General features: G+C 49.4%; 1 protein-coding gene across 4 annotated transcripts in view; it reads right to left on the bottom strand.

Moving 5' to 3' along the window:
* LOC122190588 (E3 ubiquitin-protein ligase RNF220) overlaps nt 1–15,590 on the bottom strand; it is a 159,902-nt gene extending 144,312 nt beyond the window's left edge. For all 4 annotated transcript variants that reach the window (XM_042890635.1, XM_042890637.1, XM_042890636.1 and 1 more), the window contains exons 1-2: nt 15,572–15,590; nt 10,758–11,486 (exon numbers count right to left, since the gene is read on the bottom strand). In XM_042890635.1, coding sequence (XP_042746569.1) covers nt 10,758–11,382 — 625 coding nt within the window. In that variant the 5' untranslated portion in view covers nt 11,383–11,486; nt 15,572–15,590. The remainder of the gene's footprint in view (nt 1–10,757; nt 11,487–15,571) is intronic.
* Between the last annotated feature and the right edge of the window lie 8,045 nt (nt 15,591–23,635).

Raw genomic sequence — 23,635 nt, 5'->3', positions numbered from 1 at the left:
ACACTGAGGGAATGGGTGTGAGGAAGAGGATGCTCACATAGGTTACAACCCATCTCAGGAAAGCAGGACGTGGATACAACGGTGGAGGAGCAGCACTCTAAGCTGCAGCACACCTGGGCAGCAGGGTTGTGCTCACACCCATGCCCTCATGCCATGCATTGTCACCTTCAGTCAATGGCTGTTACCATCCATGGTCACAGGACACACGTCAAACCAGCACTGGCATCATTTCTAAATACGTGATTTGGGCATCTAGCAGGATGCAGGATTTGCAAGGTCTTCTGTGCCACTCTACTATTGAGAAGCAATACTGGAGGTCAGTACATGAATGGACAGGGAGATCAGGTGTGACGTCTCGATTAGAACAGTGCAGTAGAAATGCCAAGTCATGGCCTGAAATGGTGATTGAGCACCTGGTGGAGAGGCAGGGCCAAATCAGGGGAGCCCAGGTGCATGCAATGTACCTGAGTGACTGGGAGGGTTGGAGCCAGGGTCCACCCCTTCCTTCCCAGACCTCATTTAAGCATTGGCAGTGGAGGCAATGGTACTTTACTGGAGATCCCTGCCTATGTGAGGCCTTCCAAAGTCTGTTCTGTCTGTTCTGTCTGTTCTGTCTGTTCTGTCTGTTCTGTCTGTTCTGTCTGTTCTGTCTGTTCTGTCTGTTCTGTCTGTTCTGTCTGTGGCTGCTGCATTTGAGCCCATCTATATTTACAAAGCCAGAGATTTTGCTACCCTGCTATTATTGCTGTACTTTCCATCACATTATAGTGTTACACACAGCAAAGGCAGCAAGATGGAGAGGTGAAATGGGCATCATCCAAAACATGGAGAGAAGCACAAGTCCCCAGGGAATGTGTTTATTCCAATCCCAGTTCCTTTCTTTTTTTTTTTTTTAATCAAATAAGGGGTTTGGGTCTAAGTCGCTTCTGCTGCTCCCACTTAGAATCATAGAAGCATTGAGATTTAAACAGACCACTAAGATCACTGAGTCCAACCAGCAACCCATCATCATTATGCCCATTAAACCCATGCCACTTCTGGCTCTGTATGGAAAAATGAAGAACATATTACAAACTGAAGCCATGCACAAAGTTAGTGCAAAGCCTTTCTTTAACTTTCTTTAAGAATCAGATGAAAAATGTGCTTTAGTTCTTTCCAACTATCTTTTTCATTCAGCTCACGCCTGTCCTTTCCTTCCCCAAATTCATCAAAAAACAACACACAGAAAAGCACCCATCCTTGACATAGGACAAGGGGAAATGGTTCCAAACTGAAAGAGGAGAGATTTAGATTGGATATAAGGAAGTTTTTTTTTACAATAAAACGGTGAGATGCTGGAACAGGTTGCTCAGAGAGGTGGTGAATGCTCTGCCTCTGCAGACATTCAAGGTCAGACTGAATGGGGCTTTAAGCACCTGATAGGGATTTAGATGTCCCTGTTCATTGGAGTTGGACTAGACAGTGTTTAAAGGTCTCTTCCTACTCAATTATGATTCCATGATCTCTCCAAGCTTTATCTCTCTCAAGCCCTCTTTTCCAGCACCTCGAACACTGCCAATCCTCGCTCTGCACTCCTGTGTCTTCTGGGAACAGGACCCACGAGGGCTGAAGAACTTGTATGGTCACATCATCCACCCTGGTCACCTTGAGCATCATCTAGCCTCCAGGAAAGGAAACACCAGCTCACCTAACCCTCAAAACATCAAAGCCCTGCCTCATCTGTGTCACGGGGAGCAGGAAAAACAGACGAAATGTTATCACCAGGAGAAATCTCCACCAGTTTCTACCAGTAGAGCAGCAGTGGCCTGTGGGTCCCTCCACGTCAGTGTGGTACCCGGGTGTGCTCGGAGCAGCTCGCTAAGGGTGTGCATGGTGAAAACTGTTCGGGCAAAGCCGCATTCTTCATGTAGGAGAGCTCCCTCTAGGTTAAACACGCCGGTATTTCAGAAGGCATCGCTCATTTTGGAGCTCTCGCTCTGCCCCGGTGCCTGTAGCTCCAGCTGTGGCACCGCGGGGATTGCACTCGTGTCCCCACACATTACCCCAAAGCTGCACCGAGGCAGGAGTCCGTGTGCATTTCCCTCAGCCAAAGCCCCGCTCTCACCCTGCCTGCAAACACATCTGAATTATTACCCTACGCTCTGATGAGCAGCAGAGTTAAGCAAAGGCTCTTAAACTCTCAGAATGAGAAAAATCAGATGGAAAAGACTTAATGCCAAAAAATGCAGGGCTGTTCCCTGCAGCGCAGTCCCGGGAGCTTCGAGCAAACTGGTTCTAAACATTGAAGTCTTTAATGCAGCTTCCTGTTTTGTTGTTATTTCACCTAGGCTGGTATTTACTCATAAATAGGCAGCTTGCTGTATGCAGAACAGCAGGTAGCTCCATTTACAGCTGTATATAACCGGCTGTGGTATTCAGCGCCCGTGCTCTGCTATGCAGCGTAATGCTCACAATAAAACACATACCGTATTTGCAACTGTGTCCACACTGCTATTCTGCTACGTGATGCACATTAAGAAACAAGCCCAGAACTCAGAGAAGAATTTACCATTTACACACACACACACACACACACACACACACACACACAAAGATGCATTGGGATTTTCAGCATAACACAGTATCACTTTTAAATCTCGTCTGCTCCCTCGGTCTCGCTGATTTTTTCTCTCTGTAACCATAAACTTATAACTTGTATATGGATTTTTTTAAGCGTAACACGCTTTGCAAGTGTGTGTATATAAAAGTTTACTATATATAAGAATTGTCAGGATGACTCAGCCCAAGGTCACAGAATTGCTGAATGGTTGGGTTGAAGGGACCTTAATACCCATCCATTCCAACCCCTGTCCCCCACCAGATCAGGCTGCCCAGGGCCCCATCCAGTCTGGCCTTGGGCACCTCCTGCAGCCCCTCCAGGCACCAAAGCAGGCACAGTGAGGCAGCTGGCTGCAACCCAGTGAGGGAACGGGGACCCTGAGCTGCGTCTTTCACATCTGGTTAAGTGCTGCTGATCCCTCCGACGAGCTGCCTAATGATTACAACACTTCTGCTGAGAAATTAACGTGCTCGGCTGGCTGCGCTGGGGCAGGAAGGGTCGGAAAGCAGCTGTTGGGATGCAGACAGCGATGGGAAGTCAGGCCAACAGCCCCGAGATGCTCTGCTCACCTCTCCGTGCTCAGCTCTCATTTCAGTGGTTTGACACAATCTTATTGCAATGCTTTATTTCTGAAGATCCCTATAGGTCCTGTAGGTGCAATGCATCATTCACATATACTTCTCCCTGCACAACCTCCTCTGAAAGGGCCTTAGAAAGGAAACAACTTTGGTTTGGGGTAAGTGAGGGTCTCCTGAGTGTGCACTGGCTTTAATCTCGCTCTGCACAAAAAGCCGGGCTTATTTCCCAAGAGGTGTCCAAGCACACCCAAAGAACTCGGCACAAGCAACAGCCCGCTGGGTGCCTTTTACCCTCAGGCATTTGATGAAATTAATGACACAAAAGTAAGTATAAAGGCTAAGACAAATAGAACTGGCAGCAACTTGAACCTTTGGCCTGCCCTTTGAAAGGCTCTGGCAAGTCTCAAATCTTCTTGATCTGCTCACTAAAGGGATGACTGTCCCACAATTATTTTCCGAGCGTTTGTTGGCAAGTCGTAGGAGGAAAAAGTCATTTCGCTGGGGCTGTTAGTACAAAAGCTCAGCTCCAGCCAGGGCCCTGGACTCCACTTCAAATTATAATATTTTAAGTACCTGAAAATAAATATTTTGTCAGCTGCTGGGAATTAAGAAGTAGCTTCGACCTTTCAGAGAGGGGAACCCTGCAGAGAGCGGCGAGCCTCAGAGAGCTCACAGCAAAACACAAGTTGCCCAAAGCACCCGACCTGCCTCTCACACATCCCCACTGCCCACTGGGCTGATGTGCCAGCTGATACCAGCCCAATGGCAGCAGCACTGCTCATGCTCCAGGACCCACACACTGCAAATCTCTGGCAGCAGGGCTCTAAGAGTTAAACCCTTCTCCCTTCCCCCCCAATCTCTCTGCCTTTGGCCTTTAGATCAGCCCTGGTTGCCAATGAGGACTCATCGAAACACCACGAGGCTGGGCCCGTCAGGAAGGAAACCAGCGCGTCCAGAGTTTTGTTGTTCTAAAGACTTTTTTTTTTTTATTTTAATTTTATTTTACTGCTCAGGAAGGAAGCCAGAGCCTGTGCTTCGACTCCAAGAATGTCGATTACTCATCCTTCCCTGCATTATTTCTTTTATCTCTCACTTTTATCTACCTTACTCCAAATTTTCCCCATTTCTTTCTCTGCTGCTCCTAGCCACTGTTTTCAGCTGTTCACCCAAATTTCATGAGAAAGACAGCTATATGTCTGGCAAAAGTTTATTCAGAACAAATGCCAGGGATGTGTTTATTGAACAAGACTGCATCCCTCCAGTGCTGGTGCAGCAACGCAGGCAGCTCTGAGCACCTCTGAGATGGGAATGCCACCACCTTCAGTGCACAGGAACGTGGCAGCCCTTGCATTCACGTTGTCCATGAGGAATGGCTCTGTTGTCCAAGGTTAATAGAGACCAAGCTGAAGTGCCCAGACAGCCCTTCCCTTTTCCTTCTCTGTGGGGCATGGAGAAGGAGGCACGGCTGTGCCCTTTGCGTTCCATATCCCAACATCAAGCAACAGAAGTAAAACAATCTGCATATGAACAGCTTGCAGCACATTTCCTCAGCTGCAAACAGTGTGGCTCTGGGACCACCCGAACATCACTGAGCCACCTGAGTACACAGTGACGCCTGCAAGTGCCTTCTAACAGCCCCCTCCTGCCCTCCCCGCCTGCAGAGCCCATCGCACCACACTGGGACTTCCCTCGCCTCTTTGCCCAGGTGCAGCTCCATCCGGACACAGTGGCCCCGATGGTGTTCACTGACACCATGACCTTCTCCAGCCCCACAGGGCACCCCCCACTCCTGGGAAGATGGTGTGTCCCTGCGGTGCTCCTGAAGAGAGGACCCAAAAGGAAGCATTTCCCCAGTTTAAGGCCCCTTCTTCCTTGAAATACAGCATAAACCAAGGCTTGATCCAGGCTGCGCCCTGCACAGCTCCCCAGGCAGCACAACATCTCAGGCACATCCAAGTGAGACCAGCTCACAGCCCTTCTCCCCACCCTGCCTTGCTCTGACACCATCTCCCTCTCTTTCCACAGTCAAGGCGTTTTCATTTTTAAGAGGGAACATAATGAGACAGTGGGAACAGTGCTTCTGGCGGATGGAGACAGAGATCTGCACGCTCTCACTGCTCCATTTTTCCAGTATATTCCAGTCCTGATCCAACTGCCATCACACTTATTTCAGTTTTGGGCCAAATGAGGACAGAAATAACTTGTAGCCCCTTTATATTTCACACTCCCTCTGCAGAGCTTGATGATGTTTAACTCCTGGTGTGCGGACTGCTTGCGTCCTGCTGTGCCTCACCCCAGACTTTCAGCATGCTCCCCACTTCATGCTGGTCCCAGTGCTCAGCCCTTTACAGACCCAACTTCTCCTTCATCTTCAAGCCAAAAAAAAAAAGAGAGCAGTGGTCAAACTGCTTCCTTAAGAGAAGTGCTCAGGGGAAAAGCAGCCATCCTGGCTGAGGGCTGTACTGGAGGCTCACCTCCAATCGATGGTTGGTAGTGGGAAGTGAAACTGGTTTGCAAGAACCCAACAAGGAAGTGGGTTCTGTGCAGGGCACTTGAGGCCCCTTGGCAGTGATACTGCACCCTGCTCACCTGCTGTCCACCTTTTCCCAAGCCATCCACATTGCCAACAGTGACACTGGGACAAGATGCCCTCCAGTCCCCGGGAGACTTCCAGACACCAGGATGGCATTCAGCTCAGTGAGCCCCTGCCCTGAGCACAGAGGAGGAACTGGGACTCCAGCACTCTGCAGAGCCTCTCCTAAAGCCCTAGGGGGAATCTCCCCATAATATTTCTCATACTGGAAGCAAGGCCAGAGGAGAAGGCAGAGCTGTGTTTTGGTGCAGAGCCTTCTGTATGCCTTCCCAGTGTCAGAGCAGGCTGCCTGGGATGAGGGATTGCTATCCTATGTTCCCTTATAGTGAGGGATGCTACAGGACAGACAGTCACACATACTAAATGGCTTTGCAAGTTGCTTCCTATAGGGAAACAACACGAAAATCAGATGAAAAGGTTGAGACTTCTAAAATTTAAACTATCTTAATTAGAAGCAAAGTGATTTTTCCTGAAAATCCCAACAGAGCGACGTGGGCTCACTGTGGCAGACCTGAGATGCCCTTTTGGCCCTGCAAAAGGGCACAGGGCACATGCGGGTGTGCAGGACTGCACCAGCAAAATGCATCAAAGCTCTTGTGTTTTCTGAATTAAAAAATCCTGGGCTGTGTCACTCTGCCTGGAGCCAGTTACCCAGAATCCATGCTGCTGCGGGAAACAAGGACACAGATTCCAGCTCTTCCTCTTACAGGGATGCAGAGGCACGCAGCGCCTTCCTTTTCCCGCTGCAAACAGCTGTGCACCACGAGCCCAGCACTGACAAGGAAAAGTACAAAACACATTCTTCCCTAAAATAGCGGTGAGAAAGTAGACCTCAGCTCCAAGTTACCAGCTTTGCTTTCTCCTCTCTTCTGCTACACTTCAAGACGCCAGCAAGGGGCTGAAGGAGAAAGCAATGCTGGTGGCCAAAGGACGCTCAGTTTATCACTGCCACCATCTATGTTTTCCAAAGGAAAGACAAAAAACAAGATCACAGCCACAGATTTGCACCAAATGTCACTGCCAGTGTTCAATCAGAGCACTCTGACTCCAGGCTGGCTTCCAGGGAAGCTTCATGTGTGTAACCCAGTGCCACACCAGTCCCACCAACTGTTGGTTCCAGTTGCTTTGCATAGCCAAAAAATGTCCTCGAAAGTCCTCAAATCTGCTTTTTAATCCTGAAGAGCAAGGATGAAAAATGCCCCCCAGGTATACTGACGTGATTGAGGACCACAAACCACTGGATAGAGATTGTCACCATTCACTCGTAGCAGCCGCTTTCCTTGGAGTGCAGCATTAGCAGAAAACAACTTTGTCCCCGCTATGAATTTGCATTAGAAATCCATAATAAAAATAAAGCCTAATATTATACAAATGGATACGGTGCTCTATAGTGCTCCCAGTACAGATTAAGGTTAGGCAGATTTCGAATGACAGTTATTTACCTCTGTCTAACACCATGTATGCACAAATGGAATTTATTTTATAGCTGCAGATATTAAGCAGAGGAGGAGATGAGAGGAAATCTTAGAGTCTCACGTAAAATATAATTATGTCTGTTTTCTGCTCCTTGGAAGGCAAACAAAGAGGAGAGAATGGAACTGCTGCTAGCATTTAATGGGACTTGTCTAAATGATACCACACAGATAACAACTGCTGACAATTCCAAAGCACCTTCACGCTTGAGTTTTCTATGGGAACTCCAGAAAGACCTTGGTGGCCTTGGTGGGCCCAGGGCACCTGCATGAGGGGAATGTCTGCTTCCTTTAAAACCTATAGGCTGTCAGAGAAAGAGAAAAGCAGTGACTAAATCCCGTGCTTGCTTCCTGCTGTGCATGCCCACTCCTCCAGCGTCTCCCAGTCCCTCGTGCAACCATCGCAGCCCAACCAGGAAACTGCCGCTGCCTCCTGAATTTTGCAAGTTAGCAAGTGAAATAATAAAATAACGCTTTAACTGTCGGAGATCCTGGCTCAGAAAGTGCACTTTGGTCATTTCCTTTAATAACTGTAGTTTAGCAGTAATGATTTATAACAGTTCATAATATTCTACTAACTGTACTGTATTAATAATGCTCATACTTTGCCCTTCGTAGCTCCTTCTGTCAAAACCTATGGAGCAGCCGATGCCATCCCCGTGCTGCAGTGGGTCAGGATTTGGAGTTGGGATTTGGGGTCAGGATTTGAGGTCCCAGCAAGGCACGCCACCATAGAGCTCCCCTCCTGGAGCTGCGTGAGAGCCAAAGGTAGCAGCTGAGACTGGAGGAGCAGGTTCTGATGGGATGGAAGCTGTGGCTGAGGGGTTGCAAATCTTTGACACACCAGCAGGTCATGCAAATGCAAGATGAAGAGCAAGTGGGAGAAAGCAACGGGAAGGCTACAGGCTTCTGCCCATCACCTCGTGGGAAGGTGACATGGTGGTGGCTTCATGCAGAAGGCCATGGGGATGGGTTTTATTAGGAGCAAAAAGGGTCTTTTTATTGTGTTTTGTTTGTGCTTTTTTTTTTTTTTTTTTCTTCTGATTCTAAAATGGAGCTATAGATCTCTTTTGCAGAAAGAAACACACCATTAATTTCCACTCCTTCTAGGAATCTCGGCTGTCGTGGGTTTATTAAAGGAAACCCATAAAATACGTCTCTCGGTGTCTTTAACACATGCTTTACAAGAATCCCCCAAACTCCAACAAACGGCATCGCGTTTCTCAGAAGCACCCAGCAGAAGGGCCCCATCCAGCACACAGTGAGACCGCTGCTCCCTGGGAAGTCTCTGCTTTTGTGCATCATTTGGGTGCCCTCAGTGCCTGCATTTCACAGCACTGTGTTTGAGCAGACCAACCTCAGGCTGGTTTTCTGAATGATGAGGAACACCACCTCACCTCCGTGCACTCAGAGCATCCCATGGACACGAGCTCTGGTCCAGTGCTGCTGCATGAGTTCTCACTTCAATACAAGTATATCTCACAGAGTCAGGTGTCAGTGGTTGTGACAAATCCCAAATCATTTCACTGAATTCAGCATATGGGTGAAAACAGGATGAAGCTCTGCTCCCTCAATGCATGGGACTAAAGAGACCCACTTCATCATTCCAAGATGGAAATGCCTAGCTTTGGATTCTCGTTGTGTTTCAAAGTATCTCAAGCATGAAGTTATTTTTCAGGAATATTAAAACATTGCAATAAATTCATTTTTTAAAAAATCGCCGTTTAGGCTATGAAGTAAAATAAACATTTTAATGAGCTATCCAAAAAAGGTTCCTATGCAGTGCTACAGAAGACTCTGCAGTGCAACTATAGTAGCTCACCACCCATGTAACACAAATGCTTTCAGGAATCTGAAAAATACAACCGAAAATTTGAGCTTGCAAACCTGAACAGCTGGACATGGCAAGGTGACGCTGGTTGAAGACAATGTTCAACAGTTGCCATCTCTGGTAGGAGCCCTATTGCATCTTGCACAGAAGCTTACAGTCGCCTACCTGCTCTGACACACGGCCGCATCACACAGGCACACCCAGATCCTCACAGCCCAACAAGCGGAGGCTACAATCCCTGGGTATACACTTAGAGAGCAAGGCCAACCACACGCACGTGTAAATGGCACTACAGCAAACACTCCCATCCCGTGTATTGGGCGACAGATAAACCTGTGGTGCTAATGGAGCTGAGTTTCCATGGTGCAGCATCTATATGTGATGGAAATACGATACAGAGCCAACAGACATGTTTAGTGTAAACTGCCCCAGTAGTTACGCAAGAATTTTAATGTCGGTGGAATGTTGGGGATGTCGCCTTTGCTCTGCTCTGCCATGCAGCAGACATAAAACGTCCCCGTTGAGATCCCACCTGCCTTCCCCATGCAGAATAATGCACGGAACACAGAGCTTCTGCCTTCAGCAGGAATCACCCTGCGAACGCGAATATAAAAGACACACTGGCAGCATATTTCAAAAGCAAAGAGCGATGGATTTACAAGGCAGGTTGATTTTATGATGACTTTTATTGAAAAGGTACGCGGGGTTTAGGCAGATGCCTTTTAGCGGCGGTAAGTTAGCGCGGTGCCTAATGCAAGGAGACAGGCTGGGGAAGCTGCGCCGACAGGGGAGGCAGAGCCACAACGTCTCTATTACCTCCTCGGCATCATAAAGGGGAGAGGAAAAATCGTGCCTGAAAGGGAGAGGGGGAAGCAGGGCAGCAGAGTTTCATCACAAAAAATATAGTAATCATAACAACAACAGAAAAAAGAATTGTTTTCTAGGAAGAAAATTCAGCAGAACAAAGGAGCGTACGCATAGCAGCAAACTCACTGCTTCTTAGAGGCAAACTGACCATAACTCAGTGCTTCTTTTGGGGTACCTGCCTTGCTCAAAGCCCTGGAGCCCATCCCTGGAACATTGTCCCTGTGCTAGCAGGGACTGATGAGGGGTGACTGGGGAGCTACAGCCATAGAGCTTCACCTTCCAAGCCACCAATGTGGGAAACACACACAACCTATTTGGGATGCAGTTTTTTGACCTGAAAGAACAGACTTGGGTTTATGCTTTGAAGAGGGATCTTGGTGACCACGAATATGCTCAGTGTCCCCACCTGAGGCACAAACCCTGGGGGTGATGCATTTGCTACAAGAACAGTATGTGTAAAGAAAAGATCGGGATAAAAACTCCAAAGCTCGAGGTGCATATCCTACAAGCTCTGGGGAAGTCTCCAGATGAAGCCTTGCTCACACCTACTGATGTATAACACCCATATCACTCCTCTGGGGCTCAGACACTTTTTTGCACATAACAACAGGTCAGCATTGCCTGAAAGGCAGGTTTCCTTCCAGAGCACCTCCCCTTGCAACCTGTCACTGTCCATTTATAAGAAACGTGGCAATGCTGCGGGGCGGCAGGGAGCAAAGGCTGCTCGTCCCCTCCTTCAGCACAAGGACAGCCACCTGCTGGGTATCTCAACCGCGCACAACGAGAGGAACGCCAACAAGCCAACGGAGGTACTTACATCTGTCACTTCGATCTTCAGGACTGGATGAGGTCTCCCGGTCTGAAATGAGGCCCGACACCGCAAAGATCTTCTTCCCCGTCTCGTCAACTTTGAGCGAGCCAGGGGAGCTGGAGGGGAGCTGGGTGCCAAACTCGTACTCCTTCCCGTCGGCATCCGAGAAGCGCAGGTGGGGTGAATCGGTGTCATGGCAGTTCTTCAGGCGCTTGGCCGGCGTGAAGGCCGACTGGTAGCTCTCCCGGTCCTCACTGGAGGCGAAGGGGCGGAAGGCCCCGACCCCGCTGTGATTCAGCATGCTGATCGGGGTACAGTCCAGGTTGGGGGGTGCAAACTGGGGGTGGAGGTGAAGCAAAGAGGGAGGAAAGTCACGGTTGGCGAAGGCGCCCGGCACACCGCCTTGCCGGTGGTACATGGAGGCGAAGGTGTAGGAGCCATTGGTAAAGGGGATGTGCACGTCCTTGTCTGCTGAGACTGGGACCCCGAAAGGCCTCGGCTGTTGGCACGGGATGGAGGCGTCGCGGCTGGCTTCGGCGGTGGAGGCGAGGACCATCAGCGCCGGGGAGGCCAGCGGGTTGGGGAGGTAGGGTGAGTTCTCCATCTTGAAGGCGGCCCGGTGTAAGTCCATCGGAGTGTCTTTCCTCAGCGGGATCGTGTGTGGAACGACCTTCCCTGGAGGGAAAGCAAAGCGAGGGCTGGAAAACCTACTGGAGCGTCATCACCCTCCGGACGCTGCAAGGAAACAGAAGAGAGAAGATTACGTGTTAGGTGTGGGTCCCACCACTCCGCTCGCTCAAGGAAATCAATAGAGAACTTCACACGCTGCTGGGAGCAGCTCTGGCCTTCCAGGTTAAGGGTGCCATCCAGCGCAGGCAGATGAAAGGCAAAGCAGGGAGAGCAGCACGCAGATTTAATCACCCGCTAATAAACAAGCTTCGGTTTGAAATTAGGATGGTAACTCCAAATGATAATTGGAATTTGATACGGGAAAAGTGGCATGTACATCTAATTGCATCCACTCAAGAATGCCCACATGTACACACAGCCCTCATTTGCTTGTGTGTGTGTGTAACTATATGGCAGTACTTATTGTGCACCGTTACCCGTGTCACCAGAAGCCGTGTTAATGTCGTACCCACTGCCATACCCAGCAGCTGTGTGTCTTCCCCCACTCTGACAGCATACACTGCAGGTCACACTCGCACCCGTAGGATCCTACAATGCGATACAGGCCATGGGGTGTATGAATGAGTCTGTATGGGTGCATGTGCGTGATCCATCATCACAAACATGCACAGGCACTCTCCCTGTTAGCAAAAGAAGAGACTTCGCCAATAAAATGCCTGGCGTCTCTGACAATGTTTAAAATCGTAATGGGTGCTTCTGCCATCTGATCTCCGCAAACGTCTGCCTTTCGGGTCAGGGACGAGAGAGAATGGATCAGTAATTTTAGTTCCTAATGCACTCACTCTTAAGTAGATTTGTAAACTGCCCTGGATGTGCCATTAACATTTAGAGGAAAATGTTAACCAAATTTCTGACTTGCATCTTGTCGAGCCTCCCAGGAAGAGCTGCTCCTCTCTGCGTCCCCCTGAGTTCACTCGGGCTTTTTGCTTTGTTATTTTCTCCCCCAATCAATCTAGTGTCTTTCTTTCAAGTTTCCGCTGCCTGCCATTCAGGCCCCACAGCCCGGCTCGAAACACAAGGACCATAACTCCGAAACAATATCCCGGCCGCCGGAGCTCAAAGGGCCAGAAAAATCATATAATAATAAAAAGCTGTTACAAATTGTGCCTCTTAAATCCAGTGGGTCAAACATCTCAAATAAAACTTACTGAAAGAGTGTCTCCCTAATGGAGTGCCTTTTGTGCTGTGTGAATGAGGGAGCCTGGGTTAACACAGCGCACGGAGCCAGCCGTGCCTTCAGCACAGCACGGCAATGCTGCTCCTTCTCCCTCATCCTGCACCCAGCGATGGGTATCGATGGCAAAAACAAGTGGGCATCGTTTCTCCTTGGCACCCCTTCGGACTTCAGCGCTGAATGACTGCATTATGGATCTTGCACAAGTGAAGCTGCTCTCTTCCAGATTTTAAATAAGTTTCCCACCCAGGCATTGCCACAGAGAGCATGGGGAGAATGGTGCCAGTGCACCCAGTTCAGCGCTGAGCCCTCTGCTCTGCCGCTTCATGCAGTGCTCCTGGAAGCTCGTGGCCAGGAAACCACCTCCGCTGGGAAATTTGGCATAGCTGGAGGCTCGCAGGGCCCTGTAGGTGCACACGTGTATGCACAGAGCTGTATCTAAAGGGACGCTTGCAAAGGAACCACCACCCTCAGAAATAAACAGTGGAAGTGAAACCGAGCGATCACGGAAAATATGGATTTCCAGGGAAAAAAAAAAGAAAAGAAAGTCAGAAAGAGAGAAACAACAACAAAGCGAAGCAGCCACCTCTGCCTCCTTTTCTATTTTTACTTGTGCCACCACCCCGCTACGTTAAACGTATTTCATAAATTAGTAATCTGGCTGCAACACTTGACACTCCTGTAGGATACTGTGAATCACCGCGGCCGCTTATTCGTTTGCAAACTTCATTACGCCAGGAATAAATCAACACGTTACCATATCTCACCGGCCAAATTTCTTTTTCTTTCTTGTTTTTTTTTTTTTCAGCCCCCACTTCCTTTTTCGTTTTCTCTCCCCAGTGCCTCCCCCCAACCCCTAACCCCCCCCTTTCCCAGCAACGTGTGCAGATCAGACCGCGGCGGAGCGGTCATTATGAAAATCTCTCGTTAATACACTCCCGATGTCAAAATGTCATCGGTTTAAATACGGAACCCAAAAGAAGAAAACTAACCGACCTCCTTAATTAAGAAAATCTGGATGGCGGGATGATGGGCCGGCTGCAGCGCGGGGTGGCGGGCAGGCAGCGGGCACAGGGAGGGACTGCTGCTTTTCTGCCTCTATGCTGATTTTTTTTAATTTAGCACCTCGCGCAAATCCAGATTAAAATAACTCCGGCTATTGATCCGAGCAGTGGAATTGACATTAATTTTAGTTCACTTCTCACTTTGCAAAGGGATCAATAGGAAGTAATAACAGCTGACATCCCCGCTGAAAGGAGGAGAAAAGACGGGCTGCAGACAGAAATCGAAAAGCAACCAAATAAATCAGCAGCTACTTTTCCCCGGCATCAGACAAACTCCAAACAGATTGCGAAAAGTCTTTGTTGAATTAACTAAACAAGGAGCGGAGGGAGGGGGTGGAGATCAATCTATGGAGCCGCATGAACTGCCCACCAAGTATCAAGGTTATGAAAACACACACATATATATAAATATATAAAATTTTAATGGTTACCTATCTGCATAGTTATGGGTTTTTAAAGCCGCCCTGGTTAAGGTGTACACAAATTACCTGTGTAATTGTGTGTGTTGCTAATAACACTCCACCACCAAGACAAATTGAATGGCTCTGAACCATAAAAATAAAATCTCCCAGCAAGGAACGAGTTGTAATCAGTTCTCTCCGCCTCGGTTTTGGTTCCTCTGTGCGTGGAGATTGTAACACCGCTCTGAATTAGTTAAGTCTGATAAAAGTAGGAGAAGGCTCAGAGCCGGAATTCGCAGGCATCACCCCAGCGAGTGAGGAAATGAGGAAGGAGAGCTGCTTGCAAGCATAACCCCCTCGGTGAGCACAAATGCAGGCACATGCACGCCGCATACACAGCCACCACCTCTGCAAAGCTTACTCTAAAATGCCACTCGGAGTTCCTCTTCCTAAATCACTGCTCTGCTATCGATTAAAATACACACAACGCACCGCCCTGGGTTCCTACAACAGGTTGCATTTTTGTGGTCTCTCAACCATTTCCAAATGTCAGAGATACAAATAATGGGGTGAATTAACATTTTTCTACCTCCAGAAACAAAGTTTTCATAGGGGGAAAAAAATTAATTAACAAGTTACAGGGGGGAAAGGGGGTGGGTGGGTGGGAAGAAAGATAAAAACAAAAGGAAACACGGGAAAATTGATGATGCATTTAAATGAGGAGAGACCCAGAAAAAAATCGCAATATCCATTTACATTAAAAAGTTTTTTCCCCATAAATGTCAAGTAGGAATTTAGAAATATGCTCTGAGCAGAAAAGCCAAAGATTATAAAACAAAATAATGCCAGCTGTTTGGGGATTTAAGTGCTCAAATGGATTATATATTTGAACCGAACTGGATTTCCTTATAATAAATAAAACAAATGCGAGCTCGAAAGGCAACAAAGGAGAGCTCTCATCACTGGATTAAGATACAAAAGAAAAACAGTTAATTTTTTCCAACGCGTGAGATATGTCCACTGCTGTGAATATCGGTTTGGGGGGAGGAGGAGGGGAAGAAAAATAAAATAAAATAAAATAAAATTTAAAAAAAATAGAAAGAGCGGAGCGGAGGGGCCGGGCGGAGCGGAGCGGGCAGCGCTGGTCCCGGCCCCGGGAGGCACCGGCTGGGAGGGCAGCGCGGCCTCTGCCCCTCCGTGGGGTTTGTTTGGCTGCAAAGTTCTTCGAGGAAAAAAAAAAAAAAAAAAAAAAAAAAAAAAGGCAAAAAAAAAAAAAGAAAGAAAGAAAGAGGAAAGAAAAGAAAGGAGGAAAGAAAGAAATGAAAGAAAGAAAACCAAAAAGAAAGAAAACAAAAAAAAAAAAAAAAAAAAAAAGAACCCCCCGGGGGGGGGGGGGAAACCCTCCGGCGGACTGCGGGGGGGAAGCGCCTGGGGTTTTGTAAAAGAATAAAAGGAGGGAAAAGGGGGGGAAAAAAGCAACCAACCACCTACCTACGGCTGTGCGCGGCGCGGCCCCCCCGTCCCGCAGCCGGAACGGCACCGGCGCCCGCGGGGGGAGCGCGGAGCCCGGAGCGGCCCCACTCCGCCGCCGGCCCCACTCCTCCCGCTCCAGTATTCGCTGCCCCTCGGCGAGGTTTTTCAATACAAGGAAATAAAATAAAATCAAAAGGGGCGATGCCCACGTTGCAGCCTAGAGATTGCCCCGCGGGTCCGATGTGGGCGGCGGTAAATTAAACAGGTGTTTGGTGGCACGGCACAGTGTGGCTCGGCACGGTTCGGCACGGCTCGGTACGGCACAGCCCTGCACGGACGGCACTGCCCGACCCGACCCGGTACGGCACGGCTCAGCCCGGCACAGCCCCGCACGGACGGCACGGCCCGACTCGGCTCGGCACGGCACGGCACGGCACAGCCCGACTCGGCACGGCTCGGTCGTGCTGCCCTCGCCCACCCTCCCCCCGCCCCCCGCCCTGCCCTACCCGTTCCGTGCTCCTTTTTCTACCACTTTTTCCCCTCCTCAAAGCCCCGGGTCACACAGATCATCAAACGCGGGGATGACCGCGGAGTTGTTTGAATTTATTGCAACAATCACTTACCATCCACGTTTCCTGTGTGGAAGGATAAGCATTCAACACAACTCTTTAAGTAGACAGTTCCTAATGATTTCATTGTGGTCAAACAGATGGTTTTTATGTATTTAGACCTGAAGGTGAGGAATTATTTTCCGTGCTTCCACCCCTATTTACAGCTTCCCTGCTCTAGAGCCGGCGAAAAGAAATAAAACCCTGCGAGCTCTCGACGATCCGGAAAGTTTTCTAAGCGAAAACACGCACAAATCCCTTCACCTTTGCGGCTCTCCACGCTCCGCGATTGACACGTGGAGTAATTTTAGCGCATTCGTTGGAGAACGGCGACAATTTAAAGCGACTCTACCTTTGTTCGAGCTGAGCGGAGCGGTGCGGGAGGGCTCCTACCTGGAGGCGGTCGGGGAAGGGGAGGAAAAATGCCGGGGATGGAGGAGCCGAGCTGGGGGCGAAACTTCAGCCCCGGCCGAATTTAAGCTGAGAGGCACCGGCGGACAAATCACTCTTCCGATCGGGGATCACGCATTTTGGGGACGGCTTAAAAACTAGAAAAGTTTGCCCGGTGATAAAAAAAAAATTAAAATTAAAATAAATTATTAAAAAAAAAAAAAAAAAAAAAAAAAGGAAAGCTTCGGAGGGAATGAGGTCCTCCGGCTGCTCGGCGCGCAGAGAGCCCGGCGGTGCTGCGGGCACTTGTATTGCAAAAGAAAAACGCTCGCGTGTTTTAAACAGAAAGGGGAGGGGGGGGGGGGAGAGAAAAAAAGGAAAAAAAATCAGAAAAAAAAAAGTGAAGGGTCTGCGAGTGGCACAGGCAGCAGATCTGCTTATTTCCTTTGAAAAAGTTTTTGTTTTGCAGCGGCTGGGAAATGAAATCGTTGCTGCCGGAGCAACGGCGGAGAGAGAGAGATCGCAGCGGAGGGCAGCGAGGAAACAACTCGCCGCGCTGCCCCTCGAAATGAAAAATAATAATAATAATAGAAGAGTTAAAAAGGGAAAGATCTCGGAGCGAGGGCTCCGCGCACCAGGTCGGGTCGGGTCCCCCCGCCCAGCGCCGTCCCCGGGCCCCCGGCACCTGATCCCCCTGCTGGCTGCCGGTCCCCCCCGAAAGGCACCGGGGGGAGGGGAGCGGATCCGGGCGGCCGGGGGCTCTCCGAGGCGGCGGGGGGGGGAGCCTTTATCCGCCTTTCCCTTCGGTATTACCATGCCGCTCCCCACCCGCCCACCCGGCCCTCCGAGCAGCCCTGCTCGCCGGGGCCGGGGAAGGAGAAAGGGGAAAGGGAGAAGGAGCGGGGAGTCGGGGAGGGAGGGGGGAAAGTTGCCCTGCGAAGTTTGCCCGGTGCCGGTACTCACGGTGCGGGGAGCGGGGCAGTCCCGGGCGTGCTGGCCCCGCTGCTGCATGGAGCGGAGCGGGAGGCGCCGGGGGTGCGAGGGAAGGAGCAGTGCTGCCTCTCAGTGCCGGCTCTCATCAGTGAATGAGCCTCCACTCTCCGAGGGACTCCCGGCTGCACACACACACACACACACGCGCACACGCGCGCACACACGCACACACACACTCGCACACCGAGCCGGGCTCAGCACTGCATACATTAGGGCGCTCGGGCACTATGGGAAATGCAGTCCAGCATCGGGAGCCCACCCGCCTGCCGCCTGCAGCCCCCGAAGTTGCTCAAATATAGGGCAGGGGGACTGCTGCCCTCCCGGCGTGCCGTGACCCCCCCGGCTCCTCTGCGCTGCTCTACCCAGCTCCCGGCACCCGCTGTGTTTTGCATCCCGAATATCAGCATCCCCCGCAGCGGGAAGCCCTGACCCCCCCGCCCCAGCCTCGAGCGGGAGGCGAGGGAGCCCCCCCGGGTTCGGGTACAGAACTTCTTCCCACAACCCCCGCCGTGCATCCCGGCACCCGGGGGAGCAGCACCTCCAAATCCACCTCCAGCATCCCCGAGATCGGGAACTTGTCAGCGTTGCCCCTATGGCTGCATACATAGAGCTGGCTTAATGCTCCCTGGCGTTGTCCTGTGCAAAACTGCCTGCTGCATGGAATGGAAGAGTGAGTTTCAAATGGGGGATCAGATGAAAGACCTTATTGCCTTATTGTTTTGCGTGAAGCACACAGGGGACTGGGAAGATGGACTTATTTATTCCACCCAGGAGGGAACCTTTTTGTTTTTACTCACCAACTGCTAAATAATTTTGGGTTGTTCTTAAAAATAGAATAATCCAGCCAGCGCCAGCTCTTACCTAATTCTGCACTGCCACTTCCAAAATATGACCATACTACGTAGCACAGGCTACAAATAGAAGTCTTCTCCATTAACATCATCAACCGCTTGGGCTGTCCTAAGTGCGTGAGGCAGAGGAAGGGACAATGTGCTTCAGTCACCCGACGGCTGTGGTGTGAGCAGCAACCCACTGCTGAGGTATGTAGGTTGTTTCTGCCCAATGCTGCCCTGCGGTGTGAATGCTCCTCCCGGTGAGAGGTGTCCATGCCTGGGACATGGGAAGGCCCATACAGGGTTGCTCCTGCAGTGCACTGAAGCTGCTCCATCCGTACCTCACTTTGTGTTCCATTTTCTCCTCTTCCCTTTATTTCTCACTGAAATTGTCTCTATCTTCGTAGAATCACAGGATCACAGAGGTTGGAAAAGTCATCTGAGATCACCCAGTCCAATCTCACCCCACCCCACCATGCCCACTGACCACATTCCTCAGTGCCACATCCCCACGGTTCTGGAACACCTCCAGGGATGGTGACCCCACCACCTCCCTGGGTAGATGTGCCAGTGCATCACTGCTCTTTTGGGGAATTATATATTCCTAATATCCAACCTGAACTTCCCCTGGCACAACTTAAGGCCATCACCTTAGTGGCCATGGCCCAGGGAATGGGCACCACACACATTCCTAAGGCACTGGTCCTGCAGCATGCCCCACCCTGACACAACCAAACAGCTGAGGACTGAGGTGTATATTCCATAGGTTGATACGGATTGGTCATGTTTAAATAACATCAGAGTTGCGACACATGTCAGGAAAACGCATTAAAGCAATCCCTGTTTCCCAAGGATTTGGAGAAAATGCTCAGCTTGTGAGCACTGCAGTCCAACTTGAGCTTCAGCTTCATAGTAGCAATTACAGAATCTTGGTCAAGAAAGTGCTTTTATTATAAGGCTGCATTTTTGGTACTTACAACATTGTGAAAAACGATCCTCCAATTTCAACTTCTTACTTTTGTTCTTAGCCAAAAAGCAATTTGATTTTATTTTTTTTTTTAAATTTTCACTTCCTCAGTATGGAAAAAAGGATCTGAATCCAGAGCTGAGCTCCAGTTAATGCGAGCTGAGAATCAAGCTCTGTGTTCTGAGGCCTGAAAAATAATAACACAGCTTTATGTAACTTTATGTTACCGCACTATTACCCGAGAACTTAATACAGTTTGGATTTAAGGAATAAGCCTGGCATCCAGTTGCCTTCTGTGAGAAACGTCTTCAGAGGAAAGCGAGAAGATACACTCAAGTTATTTATATTTGTAATTACCATTAATCCGTATTACTAATGAGGGCTTTGATCCTGAAAATGGATCCATAAACACGGCCTTGCGCACCGCCATGGAGCTGCGCTATGCACAGAGGCCCACAGGAAAAATTTCCAATGACATACATTCAGTGCTGATCATTTGGACCCCGAAATAACTTTGAGCATCTCATTTAACATCGCGCTCATTGTTTGCCTTGAAGAGTAATAAGGGGTGCCTCCGTTTCATATTTTTTCTGCACTTAATATTAAAACAAAATTTGAGGTCGTTACGCTCCGTCGCAGCGCCGTAACTGCTCTTTGCAGGAGCTGCTCTAAATACTGACGGCGGAATTAAATTAATGTATACAAATCTGAAGCTACGGAGTTGATTAGATGCACTTAACTTTATGCATGCAGATTTCAATAGGATTACCAATAATACATAAAGTCAAGCCTATGTGCAAATCACGCCGGGAGCGGTGCCTGCTGGCTCCTTATGGCCATCAGTGTACAAATCGTAAAGCACGACTCCTCGTTTGTCATCGTGTCCTCCAGCTTCCATTTCATAACCAAAATTGGTATATATGATACATTCTAGCAGCAACCAGTGAACGTGTGAGGTATGGATGTGCCAGCACGGGATCCTGCTGCCTGTCCACAACCACCCTGCTGCAGAGGAGCCCGATGCAAGGAGAAAGTACTGGAATTTGGTAGCCGTGTGACCACATCCTGCAGCCTCTGGAACCATCCCCAGACTCAGGCTTTCACTGCACCTTTCATCCACAATATGGGCGGAGGAAGGGAAATGGGCGCATGAATGGATTATCCCGAATCAAGTATTCTGTCTCAGCTGTGCTTTGAGGCACCCATGGCTTGCAGTGCCTGTGTAAGCTCCATGCAAGCTCCATGCCCTCTGCTGGCTACAGCCAGGCTGTCAGCAGTGTGCCACCTGCCCTGCCCTCATGCTGGGGCCAGGATGCTCATCCCACCTCTGCCCAGCTGGATTTGACCATTTGTTTCCTCAAAGCCACGGTCTGAGTTGTGGCTGCGCCTGCTAAGATGAGCTTGAAGGAAGGTTCTGCGTGGAGTAATGGCTCATTCCAGTTCTACCAGTGAGGGTGTCCAAGGTGAGGATGGAGCTTTGGGTTTGGGAGCATCGTAAGAGAATCACAGAATCATTTGAGTTGTAAGGGATCCATAAGGGTCATGTAGTCCCACTCCCCTGCAATGAATAGTAACACCCACAGCTCCATCAGATGCTCAGAGCCCTGCCCAGCCTAATCTTGAGTGTGTCCAGAGGTGGGGCATCCACCACTGCTCTGGGCAACCTGTGCCTCACCATCTTATTGTAAAGAACTTCCTTATATTCAATCAAAATACTCTCTTTGAGTTTGAAACCACTTCCCCTTGTCCCATCACAACAGACCCTGCTAAAGAGTCTGTCCCCTTCTTTCTTATAGCCCCTTCTTAAGATGTAGAGGGCCACAAGCGAGGCCCTCTTGGGATGACTTTTTTGCTGGGGAACATATTCTCCCCAGACCTGTTGCAGCCAAGCCTGTGTGATTCGCACCCTTCACATCCTTCCCTATTGATTATTCTTATTGTTTGCTCCCATCACCCTGGACACTTGCTTTCTATACAAGCAAGTGTACACTCACTCCTTTTTCAGGGCTTTTCTGAGTCCCTCTCTGAGTGATATCCTGTTGCTATGAGTTCCACAGGCTAATGGTGTGGAAAAATATTTCCCTGTGACAGGAGCTACACCTGTCCAAGCCCCCTTCTGTGCTCCATCCATCACTCTGACAGCATAGGTGAGTTGCCCGGGATCATGTCAAAGCGTGAAATAGCTATAAAGGCAAAGCATATGTGTTTGTCATCTTTGTCATTAATGGGATCAAGCACAACTAAGGCAAAGGCATTGAACTGTGCCTTGCAAGCCATGAGAAGGTAGAGCTGTGTCCAGAGCAGCTCAGAGCAGTGGCTTTGGTTTATGGAAAGTACACGGGCAGAGCAACGTGTTCATAGAATCATAGAATCATAGAATCATAGAATCATAGAATCATAGAATCACCAGGGTTGGAAAAAAACATTAAGATAATCAAGTCCAACTGCCTACCCATCAATGTGCTTTGCTCATATGCACATGTCTGTGGTTGCTGTGACTGCACAAGGACTGCGTGAGGTTTGTTCTGGGGAGACGGACCAGCTCTGTTCGATGGGGAGCTGGATGACCCCCACCATTGCTCTTGGCCTGGAGATCACAGCAGAGCAGGACAGACTAGGAAGCTGTTCAGGCAGCTCGCTCATGTGATTAGTTTGAGCCTAACATGAGCTAAAATCAATGGGAAACTTGTGTGAGTTAGGGCTGCACTCATCAGTCAGAGTTTGCAGCAGCCAAGTGCAGCATGATTGTTATTAATATCTGCTACAGGTACGTACACTGAAACGGTGCTTTACAGCAAAAAGAAAGACAAGTTGCTCTTGCCCAAGAACATGCTGTCCGAGAAGCTAATCCTGAGCTGCACATCTGTAGTAATAGAAACAGGATGTTCTTGGAAGTAAACATGCCTTACGTGCATTCCTCACAATGCTGTGTAACACAGGGCTGCAGTGTAGTTCGGGATGCTGAGGGTTATCATGACAGTCTTGCCCAAGAGCTTCACTAGATATCAGCCACATGCCATAGGTGATGTGGGACATGCCTGTGCCTTCTTTCAATGGAAAACACTTCCTTCTGGCACAGCATCAGCCCTGACATCAGTGCCAGCAGTGGTGTACGCTGGGACCGTTGCCATGTTGTGGTATAATTGAAACCCACAAACCTTAGCTGCTCTGGTGGGCAGCCCAACATGGCAGCCCTGTGCACAGCTACCAATGATGCAGAGTTTGTCATATCCCCAAAAACCCCTCCTCCTTGGGACCCTCTGTTCCCCTCTGGGTGATGCACTCCAGAGCTCCATCTCCCCTGGCTGAAGAGGCCATGGCCACAATCTCTTTGTACAGATCCAAGCACTGGCTGATTTCCTCCCACGGTAGGCTTCTTCTGCAGCTTTCCAGGACTCAGTGCCTGGTACTCTCCGGTTTCCCTCCTGGGAAATTACCCATCTTCCTCCCAGAAATGCATGTCTTCTTTCTGCCAGTCTTTTTCACGAGTCACTTCTCACCAGCAGTTCCAATCCCCTTTTCTTGCCCCTCTCTTGTCCTTTAATCCAGCTCACATTACTCTAGCAGTAAATTATTTAAAGCAGGCAAATGCGTGCAACAAGCGAGCTTTCTGTCAGACATGAATCTGTTCAGGAACTGATACACTCAAAATTTCTTTCTCTTGGCCCAGCTGTAGCTTTAGCTTGTATTTTTTTTTCCCTTATCCAGCCCTAGTGCCCCACATATCACACCCCTTGCTGAGGTCCATAGGAACCCTGCAGATGTCTGCTTCTTTTAGTCCTCTGTTCTTATACTGGTTTTCATCAGACTCCTTTCCATGCATCCTTCCAGTACTCTACTCCGTCAAGCCTCCTGTGCACATCATAGGTGCTCTTCCTCCCTTAAGCTTGTGCCAGGAAGAAATAATCTCAAGGTTCGATCAAGGGGTGTCACGCAGACCTGAGACGCTCTTGTGGGAAATTTTGAGCTTTGGTAGGATTTGAGTCCTCTCATTTATGTTCTCAAAGCTGAGCCAGGTTTGAATTGCCCTGAAGACATCCCCAGTCTCTCTTACATCAATGCATGGTAGTGGACACTGGTTGTAGTGTCATCTCTTCAGACAGAAATGCATGCCCACGGAGACATGGAGAAGCTGTCTTCCATAAGGAGTGGGTCTGAAGGTGGATCTCTGTTGGTCTTTCTCTTACACATTCAATTGGTGTGACCATCCCCTCCCCCATAGTCCTGCAGGGATATATTTCAGTTGGCTAATTATAAATTCCCTCTGTCGTGCATCAGCTGGATGCAGCAT

The sequence above is a fragment of the Lagopus leucura genome, unplaced genomic scaffold (genome assembly GCF_019238085.1).
Source record: "Lagopus leucura isolate 7727_CA_CO unplaced genomic scaffold, USGS_WTPT01 63731-0_obj-0_obj, whole genome shotgun sequence".
Classification (NCBI taxonomy): Eukaryota; Metazoa; Chordata; class Aves; order Galliformes; family Phasianidae; genus Lagopus; species Lagopus leucura.
The sequence above is the reverse complement of the archived record's forward strand: the minus strand, read 5'-3'. Positions and strand labels throughout refer to the sequence as shown.